We start from the raw sequence: 19,407 nt of genomic DNA, 5'->3' as shown, positions 1-19,407 counted from the left end.
GGGGTAGACGATCTCAGTAAAAATGTGCAAATTAGTACTCCATAGGCTACTATAGGGTAATGCCATCTGTAGATGGTGTCATCCTATCGGGGCCAAGCTAAGGAATGCCAACTTGGTAAATCTTGGTGAAACCGGAGTCTTTTATTAGCAAGACACAGCTAGTAAAAGCATTGCCCGGGCATAACACGCTCAGGAGTATGGGGTTTTACAACACTACTCTTCATAAATAAACCCCCAAATATCCATTCTAAGCAGGTGAAACCTTGCACCATTATTGAAGCGTTAACCGTGTCAGTGCAAATATATAGTTTGGAACTGATTGATTCTTGAAGACTATTAAACGTAAAATGCCCACCAACAACAAAAGAAAAATCGCACATCACATCCAATAGTCTTTGCATTCCAGGCTCAGGAATCCCACACATAGTAAGTATTACTTCTGTGTGACACTTTAAAACGTTGCTGTTAACACTCTGCACAGAAACAAAGAACAGGATGCAATCTAGTTTGCATATACATGAGTAGTTTAAACAACATTTACAAGGCAGACTTCATAGCATCTAACTTAAAACTGCAGAGACAGGGCGCTTTATGGAAGGGGGTTATTTTTCTTGTAAGGCAGTAATTTCCAAACCTTTTTGAATCACGGCGCCCTAGAATATCAGATTTTTTTTCACGGCACCCCTAGGCCAACAATTTCTTATTGAGAAACTTAGAAATATTACATTAAATAGATAGCGTTTATATGTCATCCTTAGGGTCAGTTGTGTGGTGAGGGACAAGATTTGCTTCTGTTTGGCCACATATGTTATGACTTGCAGCCACCAGCACTGGTTTTGCCTATTATATTGACCATGAATAATTTGAATTGGTCCTGGACCACCAACCTAGGGCACCCCTGCAAGTGTCCCGAGGCACCCCAGGGAGCCACGGCACACAGTTTGGGAACCTCTGTTGTAAGGAATGCTTTAATCACTAAATGAAGACGCACATACAGTGTAAACACATATTTGTTTATTACGCATTCAGTTGTGCACAGCACATACAACACAATATTGAAGAACACCTGTATAAAACTACAGACAAATCATGGAACATTGTAAACTGCTTTTTTCTTGAAGGGTTAATACTGTAGATGCAATGCCTTTCATCAGTAATAAGCTGCAAATATCACCTTTACTAGCTTGTGCAGCATGACAATTCAACTATACACTCAGCCCAACATATAGGACTTCCAAAATGTTTTAGATATTGGGATCAGTGTTTGCTCTAACTGAGTGATCTGGAAAGGAAAGAGTTAAAAGGTCAGTTTAATGAGGTCTCCCTCCCCCAGAGAAAGGGCTGTGTCTACGCACAATGTGTACCTGTTCTAGCGACTGACTCATTAGTATCAAAACGGTATCTATATGCTAGATTAGACGCAACTTTGGACAAGGATAGTGATCTGCCTATGGAGCAGCACGTAGCTAAATATCGCTCCAAGGGCCTAATTCAGACCTGATTGCTGTGCTGCAAATTTGCAGAGGGCTGCGATAAGATAGCCGCCGCCCATAGAGAGTGAAAACCAGCCCCGTGCAAGTGTGCAAATGCAAGTGTACGCCGTGCAAAAATTCCGCCAGACAGCGGACAGCTGCAAATCCGTTCGCAACTCACTCACCATCTAATAATTTTCTACTCTGTGCGTAGCCCAAGACTTACTCCTACAGGGGGTAATTCAGACCTGATCTCTAGCAAGTGATTTTTGCACTGCTGCGATCAGATAGTCGCCGCCTACAAGGGGGAGTGTATTTTAGCTGTGCAAGTGTGTGATCGCATGTGTAGCAGAGCTGCACAAACTGATTTTGTGCAGTCTCTGCGCAGCCCAGGACTTACTCAGCCGCTGCGATCACATCAGCCTGTCCGGGACCGGAACTGACGTCAGGAACCCTCCCTGCAAACGCTTGGACACGCCTGCGTTTTTCCAACACCTCCCTGAAAATGGTCAGTTGCCACCCAGAAACGCCTTCTTCCTGTCAGTCTCCTTGTGATCGCCCGTGCGAACGGATCAGTAGCACAAACCCATCGCTGAGCGGGGATCCGCTTTGTACCCATGCGACGCACCTGTGGTGCATACGCATGCGCAGTTTGTGCCTGATCGCCCACTGTGCGAAAACGCACAGCAGCGATTAGGTCTGAATCACCCCTACAGTGCGATACAGACTGATCGGGGCCGGAGCTGACGTCACACCCCTGCCCTGAAAACGCTTGGGAACGCCTGCGTTTTTCCTGACACTCCCTGAAAACAACCAGTTACCACCCACAAACGTCCTCTTACTGTCAATCACCTTGCAAACTCCTCGCGATCAAAATTTTCGCACAATCCTGTCGCTGTTTGGCGAGACGCGCCTGCGCTTTGTGGTGCATACGCAAGCGCAGTCATTCAATAATCGTCCACTGTGCAAATTCGCACAATAGTGATCAAGTCTGAATCAGGCCCCAAATTATTTAAGCAGCGTCACAAACTAAAATGTCACTATTGGAAGGAAGAGTTAATAAGGAATGTAAGTAAGATCTAAGTATTCTCGTACTGGTAGCAATTTAAAGGAATCTGTTTTTTTTATGAACACACCAGTACCCAATAACAGGCTGTACATTTGCAAAGTATATAATGAAAAATATAAGGTTACTTGATGACCATATAGTGCAGACCGACAGCTGCCTGCAAATATTTTCACCATGATTATCCTTACTAAAAGTAAGTCGCAGGGTAAAGATAGCTGAAACGTGACAAGGCTGAAATAGTCTGCACCAGCTTCATCCTAGAGTACATTTGGCCACGTATGGAGAAATAGAGGTCCAAGACATGGGAACAAAGGAACAAGTCCTGCGGCCAGATAGTGAGGTAGACGTGTAATCGCTTTAGTGGGAATGAACATTAGGAATCAGCAGAAATTCTTATTGGAAAAGATACTTTGTCCTCCACAATGACCATTTTGGATCCCAAGGTATGGGATATCCCCACGTTGCCAATGTTTCTAAACGTTAATGCAGTATAACCTACAGGTACAGTGCCGCAATGAGAAACCACCTGATTTCTTCACATTCATGAAGAAGTACCTTTGTGTCTTGATGTGTCTTAGCTTCCTGCATAATTATTTTACACGTACTTGACTGGAGTTTATGGTTTTGCTTTTCAAAATAATATATGGCCATCGTTAAGACTTCCACCAACTACAGTACATACAGTAGCACCCCAAAAATCATCATTAATGCAATAATTTAGTTTCCAGCAGATAGACCTACGAGCCGCAAAGTGCTGGACCCTCCGCTTCGCCAATGAAGGGGTTAAGAGGCTCCTCAGAGACTGACAGAGATTGACGGGCTGAAGAAGTTCAGAGTTCAACAGTGACAGATCTAAAAACAGATTTGTAGAGTCCCAATCCTGCACAGCACCTTCTGTACAAGGGGTAAACTGACACTGGTTCAGTCTATTGGGAACTGAGTTTAGGAGTCATTGGTAGCTTCATCCTAACACTTGTTGCATCTTATCTGCTATAGCTAAGAAATACTGTACGAGTACGTACACACTGACTTTATGTGTGCAGCTTGTAAACAGTACAAAACAGTGTAGCAGCTCAGCAATGGCACCAACATTTAACACCGCTGTCGTGTTCACAGCACATTGCACAGCAACACGTTGTAGACCAATCCAGCAGCTTGTGAGTTATTACACTACATTTTCCCCACAATAAAAGGAATAAAATATTAAGAAGAAATACAAAAGTAAGTAGCTATAAATAAACTTCCTGAACCATATATACAGACTTAAATAATTAATTTAAATATGTTACATCAGCTCTTGCATGAACTATCTTCAAAGTGCACCGAGTTCTTCCCCTACCGCCCAATCCAAGGATTTCCCAATTAACGCTGTCAGATCCGAGGCAGGAAGTGTGTTAGTGTCATTGTTGGGGACACTCTGTTCCCTTTTTTTGTCCTTCCGTTTTTGCTTAGAGCGATGTACATTCCGGGGTACCTCCTTGATTCATATGCGTTGTAGTTATTCGGAAGTAGGGTCTCTTTGAACTTGCATTCATCTGTGAAATGTCTCTATAGATAGATAAACAGCATGTTAAATACATCTCTTTAATTAAAAATGTCACTTCTGAACTGTACAAATATGTATTTATAGGAATTCAGCTGGCTTTGCATGAGTCTTCAACCTGTGGCCCTCCACCTGCTGTGGAACTACACTTCCCAGCATGCCCTGCCTCAGTTTTAGCATGCCTTAATTGCAAATCTGTGGCAGGGCATGCAGGGATGTGTAGTTCTACAGCAGCTGGAGGGCCACAGGTTGAAGACCCATGGCTTAAGGAGTACGTTTATAGATATAGGGTCACTATTTTATTTGTCACACTGTTGATCCTGGTTTTACTGACAGCAATTATCTACAAACCGTTGAGAGCTTGTGTACAAGTGACAACAGATATATCTGTATATTCTGTTTCATCCACATAAATATATCAAGATCTATTCTCTTGTAGAGACTTATCGGACCATTTCATCACACATTAATTTCCCCAGTAGTCACCTCATGCACTATTGTGTACTAAGTTCAAAGACAGTGTGCATTGTTCTGAGTTTGAAAGCAGTAACTACTATGGAATGTTTTATTTTGCAAAGGTTTCTATGAAATGAACTGTTTGTCATCTACCCACTACAGAAACCGCACACTAATGATAGTGGAAGTTGGATATTTTGACAATTACCATACAATAATATATTTAATCCATACAAACAAAAAACAACCAATTTGGGTACAGATTAGAATAAAGTATATGAATTCTTTAAACATCACATTCTCTTTGATCTATGCTCCATACTTGACTTGAATAACAATATTTAACAATATTTAAGGGGATATCTTAGGACTTTGGGGGGGGCAATAAAGTAACATAGATACCACATAGAAAATATATAGATCTCACAATTAATAATGTGGTATTTATCACTGGAACAATTAATATAGGACTTTAAGTAGCTGCAGATTATAAAATATCATAGATAGATAGTATCTATCTATCTATCTATCTATCTATCTATCTATCTATCTATCTATCTATCTATCTATCTATCTATCTATCTATCTATCTATCTATCTATCTACAGTAGCTATCTGTTTGCTATAATGCATTCCCTTATCTAGCTACCTAACCATCACCTTGTCCTTCCTTTCTCCAATCTCTGTGTAGGATTGGGAACTTCATTTATTTTATAGAGACTAATGTATCTAGAATGACACAGATAGAGAATATTGCTGTTCATAATTAAATATGATTTACAAAATGAATTATTTACAGGGAGCTGGTTCACATACAGCAGCTAAGATTGATTAAATAACCTGGCTAGCAATGCCAGGAATGGTATGTACTTTCAAGTACGCAAGTGGTAGCTTGGAAAAACTCCACTTGTGTATTAAATGTACAACACAGCATCACAAGTCCCAAGTGATAGTGTATTCAGTTTAGACACTTGCATGCATGCTGACCGCAATTGTATCCTGTGCTTAAAACATTCATTTATTATGCTTCTCAGATTTTGTCACTTTCTACTTAGCTATATTAGACCCAGACATCGTGTAGGCTAGCACTATTTCTACAACTTTTGCTCAGTCCCCTCCATAATCTACTGCAATGTTTTGGCCCATTTCTACCAACCCCCCCTCCCCAGTCCAAGGTATATATCACAGGGCAAACGAGCTACTTCAAGATATTCCTGACATGAGACAGTCATTGATGTGATTCTACTAATATTTCTCTAACGCACGGGTGAAACTTACTGATCCATATAGCTTTCCTTTTCCATTCATAGCAACAAAAATCCCACTCTTAACACCGTACAGGCTGACCACTCCCACTTCCACTGGTGAGATTTCCAGCAAACCTGAAACATAAGCAACATTGTAATTATCATTTGCACATGTTTTCGAGATCAGTCAATGTTCCCCCTCTTTCCCCATTGATTCAGGCTTTTCGCTTGATTCTCATCCCAGTTTGGCAATAGGAATAATTCACCTGTAAGTCCACCGATGTGCATTTTTTTGCTACATTATGAAAAAAACACCCTACTCATTCTTAGCAGCCACTGTGTTATGGGTCCTACACACTTTGCGAACCGCCGCCGAGCTGCCCGACGGCGGATACGGGGGGGCAGTGACGGGGGAGTGAAGTTTCTTCACTCCTCCCGTCACCCGGCTCCATAGCAGAGCAGGCAAATATGGACGAGATCGTCCATATTGGCCTGCATGCACAAGCGACGGGGCACCAACGATGAACGAGCGCGGGGCCACGCATCGTTCATCGCTGGTGCCTCCACACTGAAAGATATAAACGGTATCTCGTTCATTAATGAACGAGATCGTTCATATCTTTCAGTATTATCGCCCAGTGTGTAGGGCCCATTCGAAGGAATCAGGGTTCATTGAGACAGGTGTATGCAGATACTTTATTGGTGCACAGTGCAAGGACTGCACTGAAAGTGCTGCAGATATGGGATAACTGCTCTTGATGCCAAACACTAGTGTGTACCCGGCTATAGTTTGTAGGTTATAAGCACAATGTGCATGTGTTTGTTATATTTGGGTTTTATTGTGGAATTTCTGATTGCACAGGTGCATTATATTATTAGCATAGTATTGTTCAGCCTCTGCCTTAAAGCATTGCATTGGATTTTCTGGTGAAACAGTCACTTATTGTAGGCAGTTAAAGATGGTTTAAAGGGATTTCATGACATCATTTTATACCTAGTTTCTCTATCGTCCTAAGTGGATGCTGGGGTTCCTGAAAGGACCATGGGGAATAGCGGCTCCGCAGGAGACAGGGCACAAAAAAGTAAAGCTTTTACCAGATCAGGTGGTGTGCACTGGCTCCTCCCCCTATGACCCTCCTCCAGACTCCAGTTAGATTTTGTGCCCGAACGAGAAGGGTGCAATCTAGGTGGCTCTCCTAAAGAGCTGCTTAGAGAAAGTTTAGCTTAGGTTTTTTACTTTACAGTGAGTCCTGCTGGCAACAGGATCACTGCAACGAGGGACTTAGGGGAGAAGTAGTGAACTCACCTGCGTGCAGAGTGGATTTGCTGCTTGGCTACTGGACACTAGCTCCAGAGGGACGATCACAGGTACAGCCTGGATGGTCACCGGAGCCGCGCCGCCGGCCCCCTTGCAGACGCTGAAGAGAGAAGAGGTCCAAAATCGGCGGCTGAAGACTCCTGAGTCTTCATAAAGGTAGCGCACAGCACTGCAGCTGTGCGCCATTTTCCTCTCAGCACACTTCACACAACAGTCACTGAGGGTGCAGAGCGCTGGGGGGGGCGCTCTGAGAGGCAAATAAAAACCTTATTAGAGGCAAAAAATACCTCACATATAGCCCACAGAGGCTATATGGAGATATTTAACCCCTGCCTAACTTCAAAAATAGCGGGAGACGAGCCCGCCGAAAAAGGGGCGGGGCCTATCTCCTCAGCACACAGCGCCATTTTCTCTCACAGAAAAGCTGGAGAGAAGGCTCCCAGGCTCTCCCCTGCACTGCACTACAGAAACAGGGTTAAAACAGAGAGGGGGGGCACTGATTTTGGCGATATTGTATATATATAAAAGATGCTATAAGGGAGAAACACTTATATAAGGTTGTCCCTATATAATTATAGCGTTTTTGGTGTGTGCTGGCAGACTCTCCCTCTGTCTCCCCAAAGGGCTAGTGGGTCCTGTCCTCTGTCAGAGCATTCCCGGTGTGTGTGCTGTGTGTCGGTACGTGTGTGTCGACATGTATGAGGACGATGTTGGTGAGGAGGCGGAGAAATTGCCTGTAATGGTGATGTCACTCTCTAGGGAGTCGACACCGGAATGGATGGCTTATTTAGAGAATTACGTGAGAATGTCAACACGCTGCAAGGTCGGTTGACGACATGAGACGGCCGACAATCTATTAGGACCGGTCCAGGCGTCTCAGAAACACCGTCAGGGGTTTTAAAAACGCCCATTTACCTCAGTCGGTCGACACAGACACAGACACGGACACTGAATACAGTGTCGACGGTGAATAAACAAACGTATTTCTCATTAGGGCCACACGTTAAGGGCAATGAAGGAGGTGTTACGTGTTTCTGATACTACAAGTACCACAAGAAAGGGTATTATGTGGGAGTGAAAAAACTACCTGTAGTTTTTCCTGAATCAGATAAAATAAAATGAAGTGTGTGATGATGCGTAGGGTTACCCCGATAGCAAATATTGGCGTTATACCCTTTCCCGCCAGAAATTAGGGTACGTTGGGAAACACCCCTTAGGGTGATAAGGCGCTCACACGCTTATCAAGTGGCGTTACCGTCTCCAGATACGGCCGCCCTCAAGGAGCCAGCTGATAGGAAGCTGGAAAAATATCCTAAAAAGTATATACACACATACAGTGGTTATACTGCGACCAGCGATCGCCATCAGCCTGGAGATGCAGTGCTGGGTTGGCTTGGTCGGATTCCCTGACTGAAAATATTTTATTCATGTAGAGCATTTAATAGGATGCATTCTATATATATGTATGTGAGATGCACAGAGGGATATTTGCTCTCTGGCATCAAGATAAGTGCGTTGTCCATATCTCCCAGAAGATGTCAGGGACACGACAGTGGTCAGGTGATACAGATCCCATACGGCAGATGGAAGTATTGCTGTATAAAGGGAAGGAGTTATTTGGGGGTCGGTCCATCGGACCTGGGGACCACAGCAACAGCTGGGAAATCCAACCTTTTTTACCCCAAGTTACATCTCAGCTAAAAAAGACACCGTCTTTTCAGCCTCAATCTTTCCTTTCCCATGAGGGCATGCAGGCAAAAGGCCAGTCATATCTGCCCAGACATAGAGGTAAGGGAAGTAGACTGCAGCAGGCAGCCCTTTCCCAGGAAAAGAAGCCCTCCACCGCGTCTGCCAAGTCCTCAGCATGACGCTGGGGCCGTGCAAGCGGACTCAAGGTGGGGGGGTAGTCTCAAGAGTCTCAGGGCGCAGTGGGATCACTCGCAAGTTGACCCCTAGATCGTACGAGTATTATCCCAGGGGTAAAGATTGGAGAGTCGAGACATCTTCTCCTCGCAGGTTCCTGAAGTCTGCTTTACCAACGGCTCCCTCCGACAGGGAGGCAGCATTGGAAACAATTCACAAGCTGTATATCCAGCAGGTGATAATCAAAGTACCCCTCCTACGACAAGGAAAAGGGTATTATTTTTCCACACTATATTGTGGTACTGAAGCCAGACGGCTTGGTGACACATAGTCTAAATCTAAAATGTTTTGAACACTTACATAAAAGGTTCAAATCGAGATAAAGTCACTCAGAGCAGTGATAGCGAACCGGAAAAAAAGGGGACTATATGGTGTCCCTGGACATCAAGGATTACCTCCATGTCCAAATTTTGTCCTTCTCATCAAGGGTACCTCTGGTTCGTGGTACAGAACTGTCAATATCAGTTTCAGACGATGCCGTTTGAATTATCCACGGCACCCCGGGCCTTTTTACCAAGGTAATGGCCGAAAAGATGTTTCTTCAAAGAAAAAAGGCATCTAAATTATCCCTTACTTGCACGACCTAAAAAGGGCAAGTTCCAGAGAACAGTTGGAGGTCGGAAGAGCACTATCTAAAGTAGTTCTTCGACGGCACGACTGGATTCTAAATATTCCAAGAATCGCAGCTGTTTTCCGACGATACGTCTGCTGTTCCTAGGGATGATTCTGGACACGGTTCAGAAAAAGGTTTTTCTTCCCGAGGAAAAAGCCAAGGAGTTATCCGACCTGTCAGGAACCTCCTAAAACCAGGAAAGGTGTCTGTACATCAATGCACAAGAGTCCTGGGAAAAATGGTGGCTTTTTACGAAGCAATTCCATTCGGCAGATTCCATGCAAGAATTTTCCAAAGGGATCTGTTGGACAAATGGTCAGGGTCGCATCCTCAGATGCACCTGCGAATAACCCTGTCGCCAAGGACAAGGGTATATCTTCTGTGGTGGTTGCAAAAGGCTCATCTATTGGAGGGCCGCAGATTCGGCATACAGGATTTGATCCTGGTGACCACGGACGCCAGCCTGAGAGGTTGGGGAGCAGTCACACAAGGAAGAAACTTCCAGGGGGTATGGACGAACCTGGAAAAGTCTCTTCACATAAACATTCTGGTACTAAGAGCAATCTAAAATGCTCTAAGCCAGGCGGAACCACTCCTGCAAGGAAAACCGGTGTTGATTCAGTCGGACAACATCACGGCGGTCGCCCATGTAAACAGACAGGGCGGCACAAGAAGCAGGAGTGCAATGGCAGAAGCTGCCAAGATTCTTCGCTGGGCGGAGAATCACGTAATAGCACTGTCAGCAGTGTTCTTCCCGGGCGTGGACAACTGGGAAGCAGACTTCCTCAGCAGACACGATATTCACCCGGGAGAGGGGGGTCTTCATCCAGAAGTCTTCCACATGCTAATAAACTGTTGGGAAAGACCAATGGTAGACATGATGGCGTCTCGCCTCAACAAGAAACTGGACAAGTATTGCGCCAGGTCAAGAGATCCACAGGCAATAGCTGTGGACGCACTGGTAACACCTTGGGTGTACAAATCAGTATATGTGTTTCCTCCTCTGCCTCTCATACCAAAGGTATTGAAGATTATACGGTGAGGAGGAGTAAGAACAATACTAGTGGCTCCGGATTGGCCAAGAAGGACTTGGTACCCGGAACTTCAAGAGTTGGTCACGGACGACCCGTGCCCTCTACTTCTGAGAAGGGACCTGCTACAACAGGGTCCCTGTCTCTTTCAAGACTTACCGCGGCTGCGTTTGACGGCATGGCGGTTGAACGCCAGATCCTAAAAGGGAAAGGCATTCCAGAAGAAGTCATTCCTACCTTGATTAAGGCAAGGAAGGAAATCACCGCGAAACATTATCACCGCATTTGGCGAAAATATGTCGCGTGGTGCGAGGATCGGAGTGTTCCGACGGAGGAATTTCAACTGGGTCGTTTCCTACATTTCCTACAATCAGGATTGTCTATGGGTCTCAAATTGAGATCTATTAAGGTTCAAATTTCGGCCCTGTCAATATTCTTCCAAAAAGAATTGGCCTCAGTTCCTGAGGTACAGACTTTTGTTAAAGGAGTACTGCATATACAGCCTCCTGTGGTGCCTCCGGTGGCACCGTGGGATCTAAATGTAGTTTTAGATTTCCTCAAATCCCATTGGTTTGAACCATTGAAAAAGGTGGATTTTAAATATCTCACATGGAAAGTGACTATGTTACTGGCCCTGGCTTCCGCCAGGAGAGTATCTGAATTGGCGGCTTTATCTTTAAAAGCCCTTATCTAATCTTCCATTCGGATAGGGCAGAACTGAGGACTCGTCCGCATTTTCTCCCTAAGGTGGTATCAGCGTTTCACCTGAACCAACCTATTGTGGTGCCTGCGGCCACTGGCGACTTGGAGGACTCCAAGTTGTTGGACGTTGTCAGAGCCTTAAAAATATACATTTCAAGGACGGCTGAAGTCAGAAAATCTGACTCGCTGTTGATACTATATGCACCCAACAAGTTGGGTGCCCCTGCTTCTAAGCAGACGATTGCTCGTTGGATTTGTAACACAATTCAACTTGCTCATTCTGTGGCAGGCCTGCCACAGCCTAAATCTGTTAAGGCCCATTCCACAAGGAAGGTGGGCTCATCTTGGGCGGCTGCCCGAGGGGTCTCGGCATTACAATTCTGCCGAGCAGCTACGTGGTCGGGGGAAAACACGTTTGTAAAATTCTACAAATTTGATACCCTGGCAAAAGAGGACTTGGAATTCTCTCATTCGGTGCTGCAGAGTCATCCGCACTCTCCCGCCCGTTTGGGAGCTTTGGTATAATCCCCATGGTCCTTTCAGGAACCCCAGCATCCACTTAGGACGATAGAGAAAATAAGAATTTACTTACCGATAATTCTATTTCTCGGAGTCCGTAGTGGATGCTGGGCGCCCATCCCAAGTGCGGATTATCTGCAATACTGTACATAGTTATTGTTAACAAATTCGGGTTATATTGTTAAGGAGCCATCTTTAAGAGGCTCTTTCTGTTATCATACTGTTAACTGGGTTTAGATCACAAGTTGTACGGTGTGATTGGTGTGGCTGGTATGAGTCTTACCCGGGATTCAAATTGCCTCCCTTATTGTGTACGCTCGTCCGGGCACAGTACCTAACTGGAGTCTGGAGGAGGGTCATAGGGGGAGGAGCCAGTGCACACCACCTGATCTGGTAAAAGCTTTACTTTTTTGTGCCCTGTCTCCTGCGGAGCCGCTATTCCCCATGGTCCTTTCAGGAACCCCAGCATCCACTACGGACTCCGAGAAATAGAATTATCGGTAAGTAAATTCTTATTTTTCATTGTTTGAGATCCACATGATCAGATTTATTTTATTATACAGTACTTCCATAGCCACCATAGCTCCCAGATCACAGTAGCATCCCAATAATGTGACTGGTTGACAGACTTGCATGTCAGTGCACTTCCCTGTGCAGATATAACATTTGCAGAGAGAGTTAGATTTGGGTGGGTTATTTTGTTTCCGTGTAGGGTAAATACTGGCTGCTTTATTTTTACACTGCAATTTAGATTGCAGATTGAACTCACCCCACCCAAATCTAACTCTCTCTGCACATGTTATATCTGCCTCCCCTGCAGTGCACATGGTTTTGCCCAACTGCTAAAAAATTTCCTGCTGCGATCAACTTGGAATTACCCCCATTGTTGGAAGTATGCTACCATCCAGGTCAGGAGATTCACCCTGTCTGTCTCTAAATATTACTGAAACTCAGACATATTGTAGATGATTTTGACTATAGTAGATCATTTATACACAAAAAGCCACCTGTCTAACCATCATCGCTGCAGGTACTATCGTGCCATGATAAACCTACCAGTTACTATCGTGCCATGATAAACCTACCAGTTACTATCGTGCCATGATAAACCTACCAGTTACTATCGTGCCATGATAAACCTACCAGTTACTATCGTGCCATGATAAACCTACCAGTTACTATCGTGCCATGATAAACCTACCAGTTACTATCGTGCCATGATAAACCTACCAGGTTTGCTACATTCATAGTCTCTTGTAGCTAAAGTAACTGCAGGTTTGACTGACTGGCATTTGTCATCATGCTGTCTCAGCCTAAATCCTATTGTTTCGTTTGAGTATAGAGTAGTGTTAGAGGGCAGGGGGTTAAGTCACCAACAGATGCTTTTCTTTCGGACATATAGATTAAACGCAGCTTTTGTGGCACACAGTTCTAAATTGAAGTGTGCAGCAGTCCATTTATATAACTTCATTTTTTCATTTGCAATTATAGTAAAAAAAATGGCCAATTCAGTTAAAGTAAAGAGGCTTAGAATGATAGTTTTTTTTTTTTACAAAACCACACACACACACACACACACACACACACACACACACACACACACACACACACACACACACACACTTTTAAGGTATTTGCAGTTTTGTTGTTCGTGCACGAATAAATAAACAAAGTAAACATTTCAATCCTAACTCACAAGTCAGTGCTGCCATGCAAATAGCTTCAGTTTCTATATGAAATCTCTACACTTGTTCCTGTAGTTCCATAGGGGTCATGGATGCTATTCCTCACCATGTTCCCTGCAAATCTAGAGCTTTATGTGACAACAGCTATCTGACTCCCAGTAGTCCTGTCTGACAGTCACGTATATACTGAAATACAGCCCCTGACATCAGCTTGTGTTTTAAGAATTCTTTCTCTGACAGGGTCTGTGCACATTTATAAAGTGAGCGATTCTCGCTGACTCTAAAGCCTTGATTAGTTCCTCTTGAAAAATCCAAATAAATACAAACGTTCTAAGAGCTCTGAGCTCACCCACACACTTTTTTTAAATATTTTTTTTAAAGAAACATCATTGAATGATCTAGACAAGATCACATTTTAACTGACGCTAATCTAGCATAGGCTTGCCCTATGAAGCAGAACACAATCCAGTCTCAGCATTAAGTGTCACCGCTTCATTTAATCATTACGGTTAACTATAACTTGAGCTCAGTGGATCTCTCTTAGAGTCTCGAAGGAGCAAGTGAAATCTAGGTACAGTCAGCTGGACTACTGTTTGACTTGATCAAAAACGAAAAGAAACAAAATAAAGACTTACTGTATCGATTTTCATTGTGCATCCCATTTATTTTGCCATCTGGTAAAACTTGAATGTGAAACCCGATGCCCACGTTGCAGTAAAGACGTCGCAGCCTTTTGATGCCCAGCAAATAGTCACTTTCCCGATTCATGTCTTTTCTTTCTCCCGGGATCCTACCCATTGATCTAGAGAAAAGGCTCTCCCAGCGATGGTCCAGGGTGTCATTTCGCTGGGGTGTCAGTAGCGGGATACAGTGCACCATGCCCGAAACCAGCACCAAGAGCAGGATTGGCACAAGGGGCGATTGAACAGTCATCCTGATCAACGTGGGCACACGTGGTTTAAGGAGTCAATTGCTCTAAAAATACCTCAACTCCAGCTCCACTTATAGTTAGATCAAAGAAACCAAATGCTTAGCTCAAAGGAGGTGTGGTTTTCTTAGCTTGCATGGGGTCTTCTCTAAAAGGGGGTTGACTCAAGCAAAGTTTATCTGAACTTGATCCCAACTTGCCTTTAGCTGATGGAGACTTGTCTGAAGTGTTGATTTTCTTCAACAGCTCAGCCATAGCACTTTACCCCTCTCCACGATATTTATATCCACAGCCACCAGAGGCTGACACACCAGTCACTGCACTGAGCAGAGACACAGAGAGAATGAGGAGTCTAGGGTCAGTGTACTAAGACCTGCAGGAAATCTTCATTTTATTTATAGCCGTCAAGAAGATGTAGCAACATATTACAGTAACGTATGCAACAAGTGAAAGCACTGGATGTATCTTTTTTCTTTTTCTAATAATCTGCATCTGACACACATATATATATATATATATATATATAAAAAAAAAAAAATCACTTTAGAACAATAAATACTTTTTTATTTTCTTTCCTGGAACATTACATTAACTAACAGTGGCCCTCATTCCGGGTCGATCGCTAGCTGCTTTCGGTCGCAGCGCAGCGATTAGGTGGAAAAGCGGCACTTCTGCGCATGCGTATGGGGCGCAGTGTGCACGCGCATTGTACTTTCACAAAAGCCGATGCATTTTCACACAAGGTCTAGCGACACTTTTCAGTCGCACTGCTGGCCGCAGAGTGATTGACATGAAGTGGGTGTTTCTGGGTGGTAACTGACCGTTTTCAGGGAGTGTGCTGAAAAACGCAGGCGTGTTGGATAAAAACGCAAGAGTGGCTGGGGAAACGTAGGCGTGGCTGGCCGAACGCAGGGCGTGTTTGTGCCGTCAAAACATGAACTAAACAGTCTGAAGTGATCGCTAGCTAGGAGTAAGTCTCGAGCTACTCTGAAACGGCATCATCTTTTTTTGTAGCAATGCTGCGAACCTTTCGGTCGCACTTCTGCTAAGCTAAGATACACTCCCAGAGGGCGACGTCTTAGCGTTTGCACGGCTGCTAAAAGCAGCTAGCGAGCGATCAACTCGGAATGAGGGCCAGTGTTAGAGAGACAGGGTAACTTTTAAACTGAAAACGCATGTGTGAAATATAAACGTGGGTAACTTCTTATCGTCATACACCATGGTGCATTGTGATCAGGTTTTTTAATGTCATGTATTGCCTCAGTAAACATTTATGGTATCATTTGACTCATCCTCGTCAGACAGAATCCACACGTGTGTGTTTTAGGGCCGTCTGCTATCAGACTAGAATCAGCTCCCTTGCCTTAAGCAATATTGCTGAATTTGTAGGTGTGAAAACACTTCCTCTAATCCTCCCAAACATAGCTTTCAGCTTTCTGACTGTCCAGTCCACACTTACTGTACAGTACTTGGAGATGTAGGGCTTCTTCCCAATACGCCCTCTCACTCTGCAAACCCATAGATTGTGGTAGAAGTCTAGACACATTTGCACAAATCGAGGGTGCACCAAATGCTATATTTGTTTTTGCTAATTTTGTGTTATAATAACTTTAGTCCTGTGATCAAAATACCTCTCCATCCAAAATGAAAGAGGTGACCGACAAGACATTAAACAGTTTGATATCAAAATATACAATAATCTATAACTAGACTACACCACCGTAACCAATTAGCCGCGATACACAATTGCAGGTAAAGTTATCGCACCTATCGCCCCAAAAAATTACTTAGAGCGGGTATGCACGCTCCCGTTTTTCAAACCTATCCAATACCAATATAGAAGTATATTAGAGGGCATAATAAAAAGATTTTGGGGACTTAAAATGTGTTAAATGGCTACAATATGTATTTTTTTTTTAAAAACACTTGAAAAATTATAAAAAGCAAGCTTTCTTGTGTAAAATAAATGCTCTCATTACATTTGGGGTACATGAAAATGTGTATAGCTATATACAGTATTTGGATCTGTTAAAGGCACCTTTAAAAACCTTGCAAAAATGGCCAGTTACTCCCACCTGCAAGTCTAAAAACACTTGTCCCACAAAGCACTCCATATATCTGTCCTATACCTAGTACCCCAATTTCCATCACTTAGCACTTTTTCACCCCAAAACTGACATCTTGTTATTGGCTAATTAAAAGTCATTAAAAACTTCAGTCAATAAGGGGGGTTCCCAAGGGGTTCTGAACCAAGTCCCAACATTTTTATCCAAAAATAGGGATTTTCCCCATCTTTTCACCTGCTCAGAGTAGGTGAAGAGAAATTTGCAATAAACCCTATAGAGAATTAGCGCATGCGAGTAATTGGATAGCTGCAATACTGCGAGTCACGGAAAAAAGCCATATTTTCACATTTTTTGTCGCAATAACGTGACTAATTGGATACCCCCCCAAGCAATAATTTTTTATATTAGTTCCAAAATAATTTATTTATCATATCATATACTCTGCATATTCTAAGGCAGAGGAATGGAATACTGTCTCACACTTGGTTATGTTTATGGTGACATACCGCTTGCTTACATATTCATTGAAGGTCATTGGATGATATAATTGGCTCATTACACATTGATGTGCTGTACTTTGAGCCAGAGCAATGATTGGCTTGGAGATATAGTCATCGCCTGTGAGGGTGATGATAGCATGTGGCTGCCAGAGTTTTATCCCCTGAAGAGAAGTCATTGCATGTGGCATTATTTTATGTGTTAAGTACACATTACTTCATCCAATACTGATGCTAATGTAGATCAGTGGGGATACGGAGGCGCTGAAGCAAAGTTGGTAGCTAATTAGGCATACGTGACTCAGACATAATTATCTGCAAAAACTAGAGAACATACATGCAGGGTTGCCATCATAAATTGTGGGGCCCGGGACTAACAAAATAGACAGGGCCCCTCCCCCGCAAAAAAGATTCTTCCGCACCGCCCCATCCCATGTGATGTCACACATTGTGACGTTACATATAGGTGTAGCATTGCGGACCTACAGGAACGGTTCACAGAGAGCTAATGCACAGGGAAGTCTTGTTTTAAGAAGTCCTGCCTTGCGCATTAGCGAGCTGTTGATTCACAGACTGGTGCAGCTATACAAGTATTGGTGGTAGGAGCCAGGGGAAGGCCCCCCTCTCTGTATGTGCCCGGGACACCAGTCCCCACGTTCCCCCCAGATAACAAATATGTGTCAAGAAAAAGGAGGGGTGCGCTATCAATAGCAGCTGGTATGGGGATGGTAAGTCCCCTAGAAAAATTTGGACAACAAGATAAGGAAAAGCTACCAGCGCTGGCTGATCATGCATAAAAAAATAAAAATAAACGATCTATATTCCAAAAGGCTTATCTTGGTCCCCCCCATATGGCTGCCCTGCATACATGCATAACTGCTTGTCTGCATGATCTGCATTTGCCCTCATTGAACATTGCCTATGTCAGATCACCCATTTCCTTCTTTCTTTCTGCCTCTCTGGTCGTAAAGTCGGATGTTTCCAAATGCGTTCGGGTCTGCAAAGGCACATTTGCATGCATTCGCTTTCTGAGCATGTGCACTGTGCAAACAAGCAAGACAGCCTATGCAACTAGGTGTAGTATTAGCTGTGCATCAGCCCCAGTATATTCAGTGGTACGCAACAATGTTTTCACTGTTGATTGTAAAAATATTACTTTGATGGTAGAATCCAACTTCTCTAGTAGGTGGTTTAGGCACCGTTATACCCCTTTTATACCACCTGAAATATCCCGGGATTTTGCACGGGAGCGTGCAAAATCCTGGGACTGCAGGCGGTGTAAAAGGGTCCTTCTCCTAAACCCCGGGTCCACATTCCCGGGAATCCAACACGGCACATACGCAGTACACGGGTAAGACCCGGGAAGGAGGCGGGGTAAATGGGTAAGCCGGCACCCATTTACAGCATGGCAAACCTCCCGTACCGCAGTGTCCGGCGGGTGGTTGGGAGGCTGGGGGTCACGGCGCACGCTGTCTATGCAGACAGCGGCGCCGTACTGGTTGCCATGCTGCGGCTGGAGACATGGCACATGCTCTCTATACAGACAGCAGCGCCATGTCTGGAGCCTGGTAGCGCCGGAGGCTGGGGGCAGCACAGCAGCTTCCAGATTGCTGTGCTTGCCCCCGGCGAGACGCTCCGGAGTACCGATCTGCAGTATGGTCCGGCGATGACATCATCTCTAAGCGCCGTCCCACAAGACACTGCACTCGGGTGCAGTGTAAATGGCGCCGATCTGGGAATATCCCGGATCGGCACTGTGGTGTAGATGGGGGGAGTCACAAGTCTGACCCCGCTTGGAACCGTGTTCCAAATCCTGGGTCAGACCCGAGATTCTGGTGTAAAAGGGGTATTACTGTAGGAGCAAACAGAATGTAAGCTCTCACGAGCAGGGCCCTCTTCCCTCATGTGCTTTTACGTCTCTTACTTATCCTATCTTCTTTTCAATACTCCCTTTGATGGCACCAAATCCTTCGGTTTTCTGCCTCCCTGATACTTATTTCATTGCTGTTTACTGATGCAGCTATGTTTATATACCCTGTACTTGTCCTATATTGTATTGAACGGTAAGTCACTGTCTTCATGTTTTGTTTATTTGTTTACTAATTGGGCGCTGCGGATCCCATGTGGCGCCATATAAATAAATGATGACAATAATAATAATAATAATAATAATAATAATAATAATCTCCTATATATTTGCCCTGTGACTGTGCCTGTCCCTCTAACGCTGGGTGGAGTCACAGTGGTGGACGGAGTTAGCAGCTCCTTCCCCTGTCCCAGCACACCACTAGCAGGGCGGAGCTGCAGACACATAATCCGCCCACCAGCCACATACGCG

The 19,407-nt window shown here is 44.3% G+C and overlaps 1 protein-coding gene and 1 long non-coding RNA gene across 6 annotated transcripts in view; one reads left to right on the top strand and one right to left on the bottom strand.

Moving 5' to 3' along the window:
• Nucleotides 1–19,407, top strand: part of LOC134968615 (uncharacterized) — a 305,385-nt gene that overhangs the window by 198,328 nt on the left and 87,650 nt on the right. The gene's annotated exons all lie outside the window — the stretch shown is intronic.
• FGF4 (fibroblast growth factor 4) lies at nucleotides 1,013–14,827 on the bottom strand. Its single transcript, XM_063944147.1, has 3 exons — nucleotides 14,214–14,827; nucleotides 5,819–5,922; nucleotides 1,013–4,089 (listed from the first exon to the last, which is right to left on the bottom strand). The coding sequence occupies exons 1-3, from the start codon at nucleotides 14,509–14,511 to the stop codon at nucleotides 3,913–3,915; spliced, it is 579 nt and encodes a 192-aa protein (XP_063800217.1). The 5' UTR covers nucleotides 14,512–14,827; the 3' UTR covers nucleotides 1,013–3,912.

The sequence above is a fragment of the Pseudophryne corroboree genome, chromosome 11, assembly GCF_028390025.1.
Source record: "Pseudophryne corroboree isolate aPseCor3 chromosome 11, aPseCor3.hap2, whole genome shotgun sequence".
NCBI classification, from domain to species: domain Eukaryota; kingdom Metazoa; phylum Chordata; class Amphibia; order Anura; family Myobatrachidae; genus Pseudophryne; species Pseudophryne corroboree.
This window is presented reverse-complemented; position numbering and strand designations above follow the sequence as displayed.

Bases quoted from the DNA above. Each gene is read 5' to 3' on its own strand.
- FGF4 (XM_063944147.1), bottom strand. From the start codon at position 14,511: ATGACTGTTCAATCGCCCCTTGTGCCAATCCTGCTCTTGGTGCTGGTT. The intron at 5,923-14,213 runs GTAAGTCTTTAT...CTTATGTTTCAG, and splicing joins GCACAATGAAAATCGATACA to GTTTGCTGGAAATCTCACCA. The intron at 4,090-5,818 runs GTAAGTTTCACC...ATCTATCTATAG, and splicing joins AAGGAAAGCTATATGGATCA to AGACATTTCACAGATGAATG.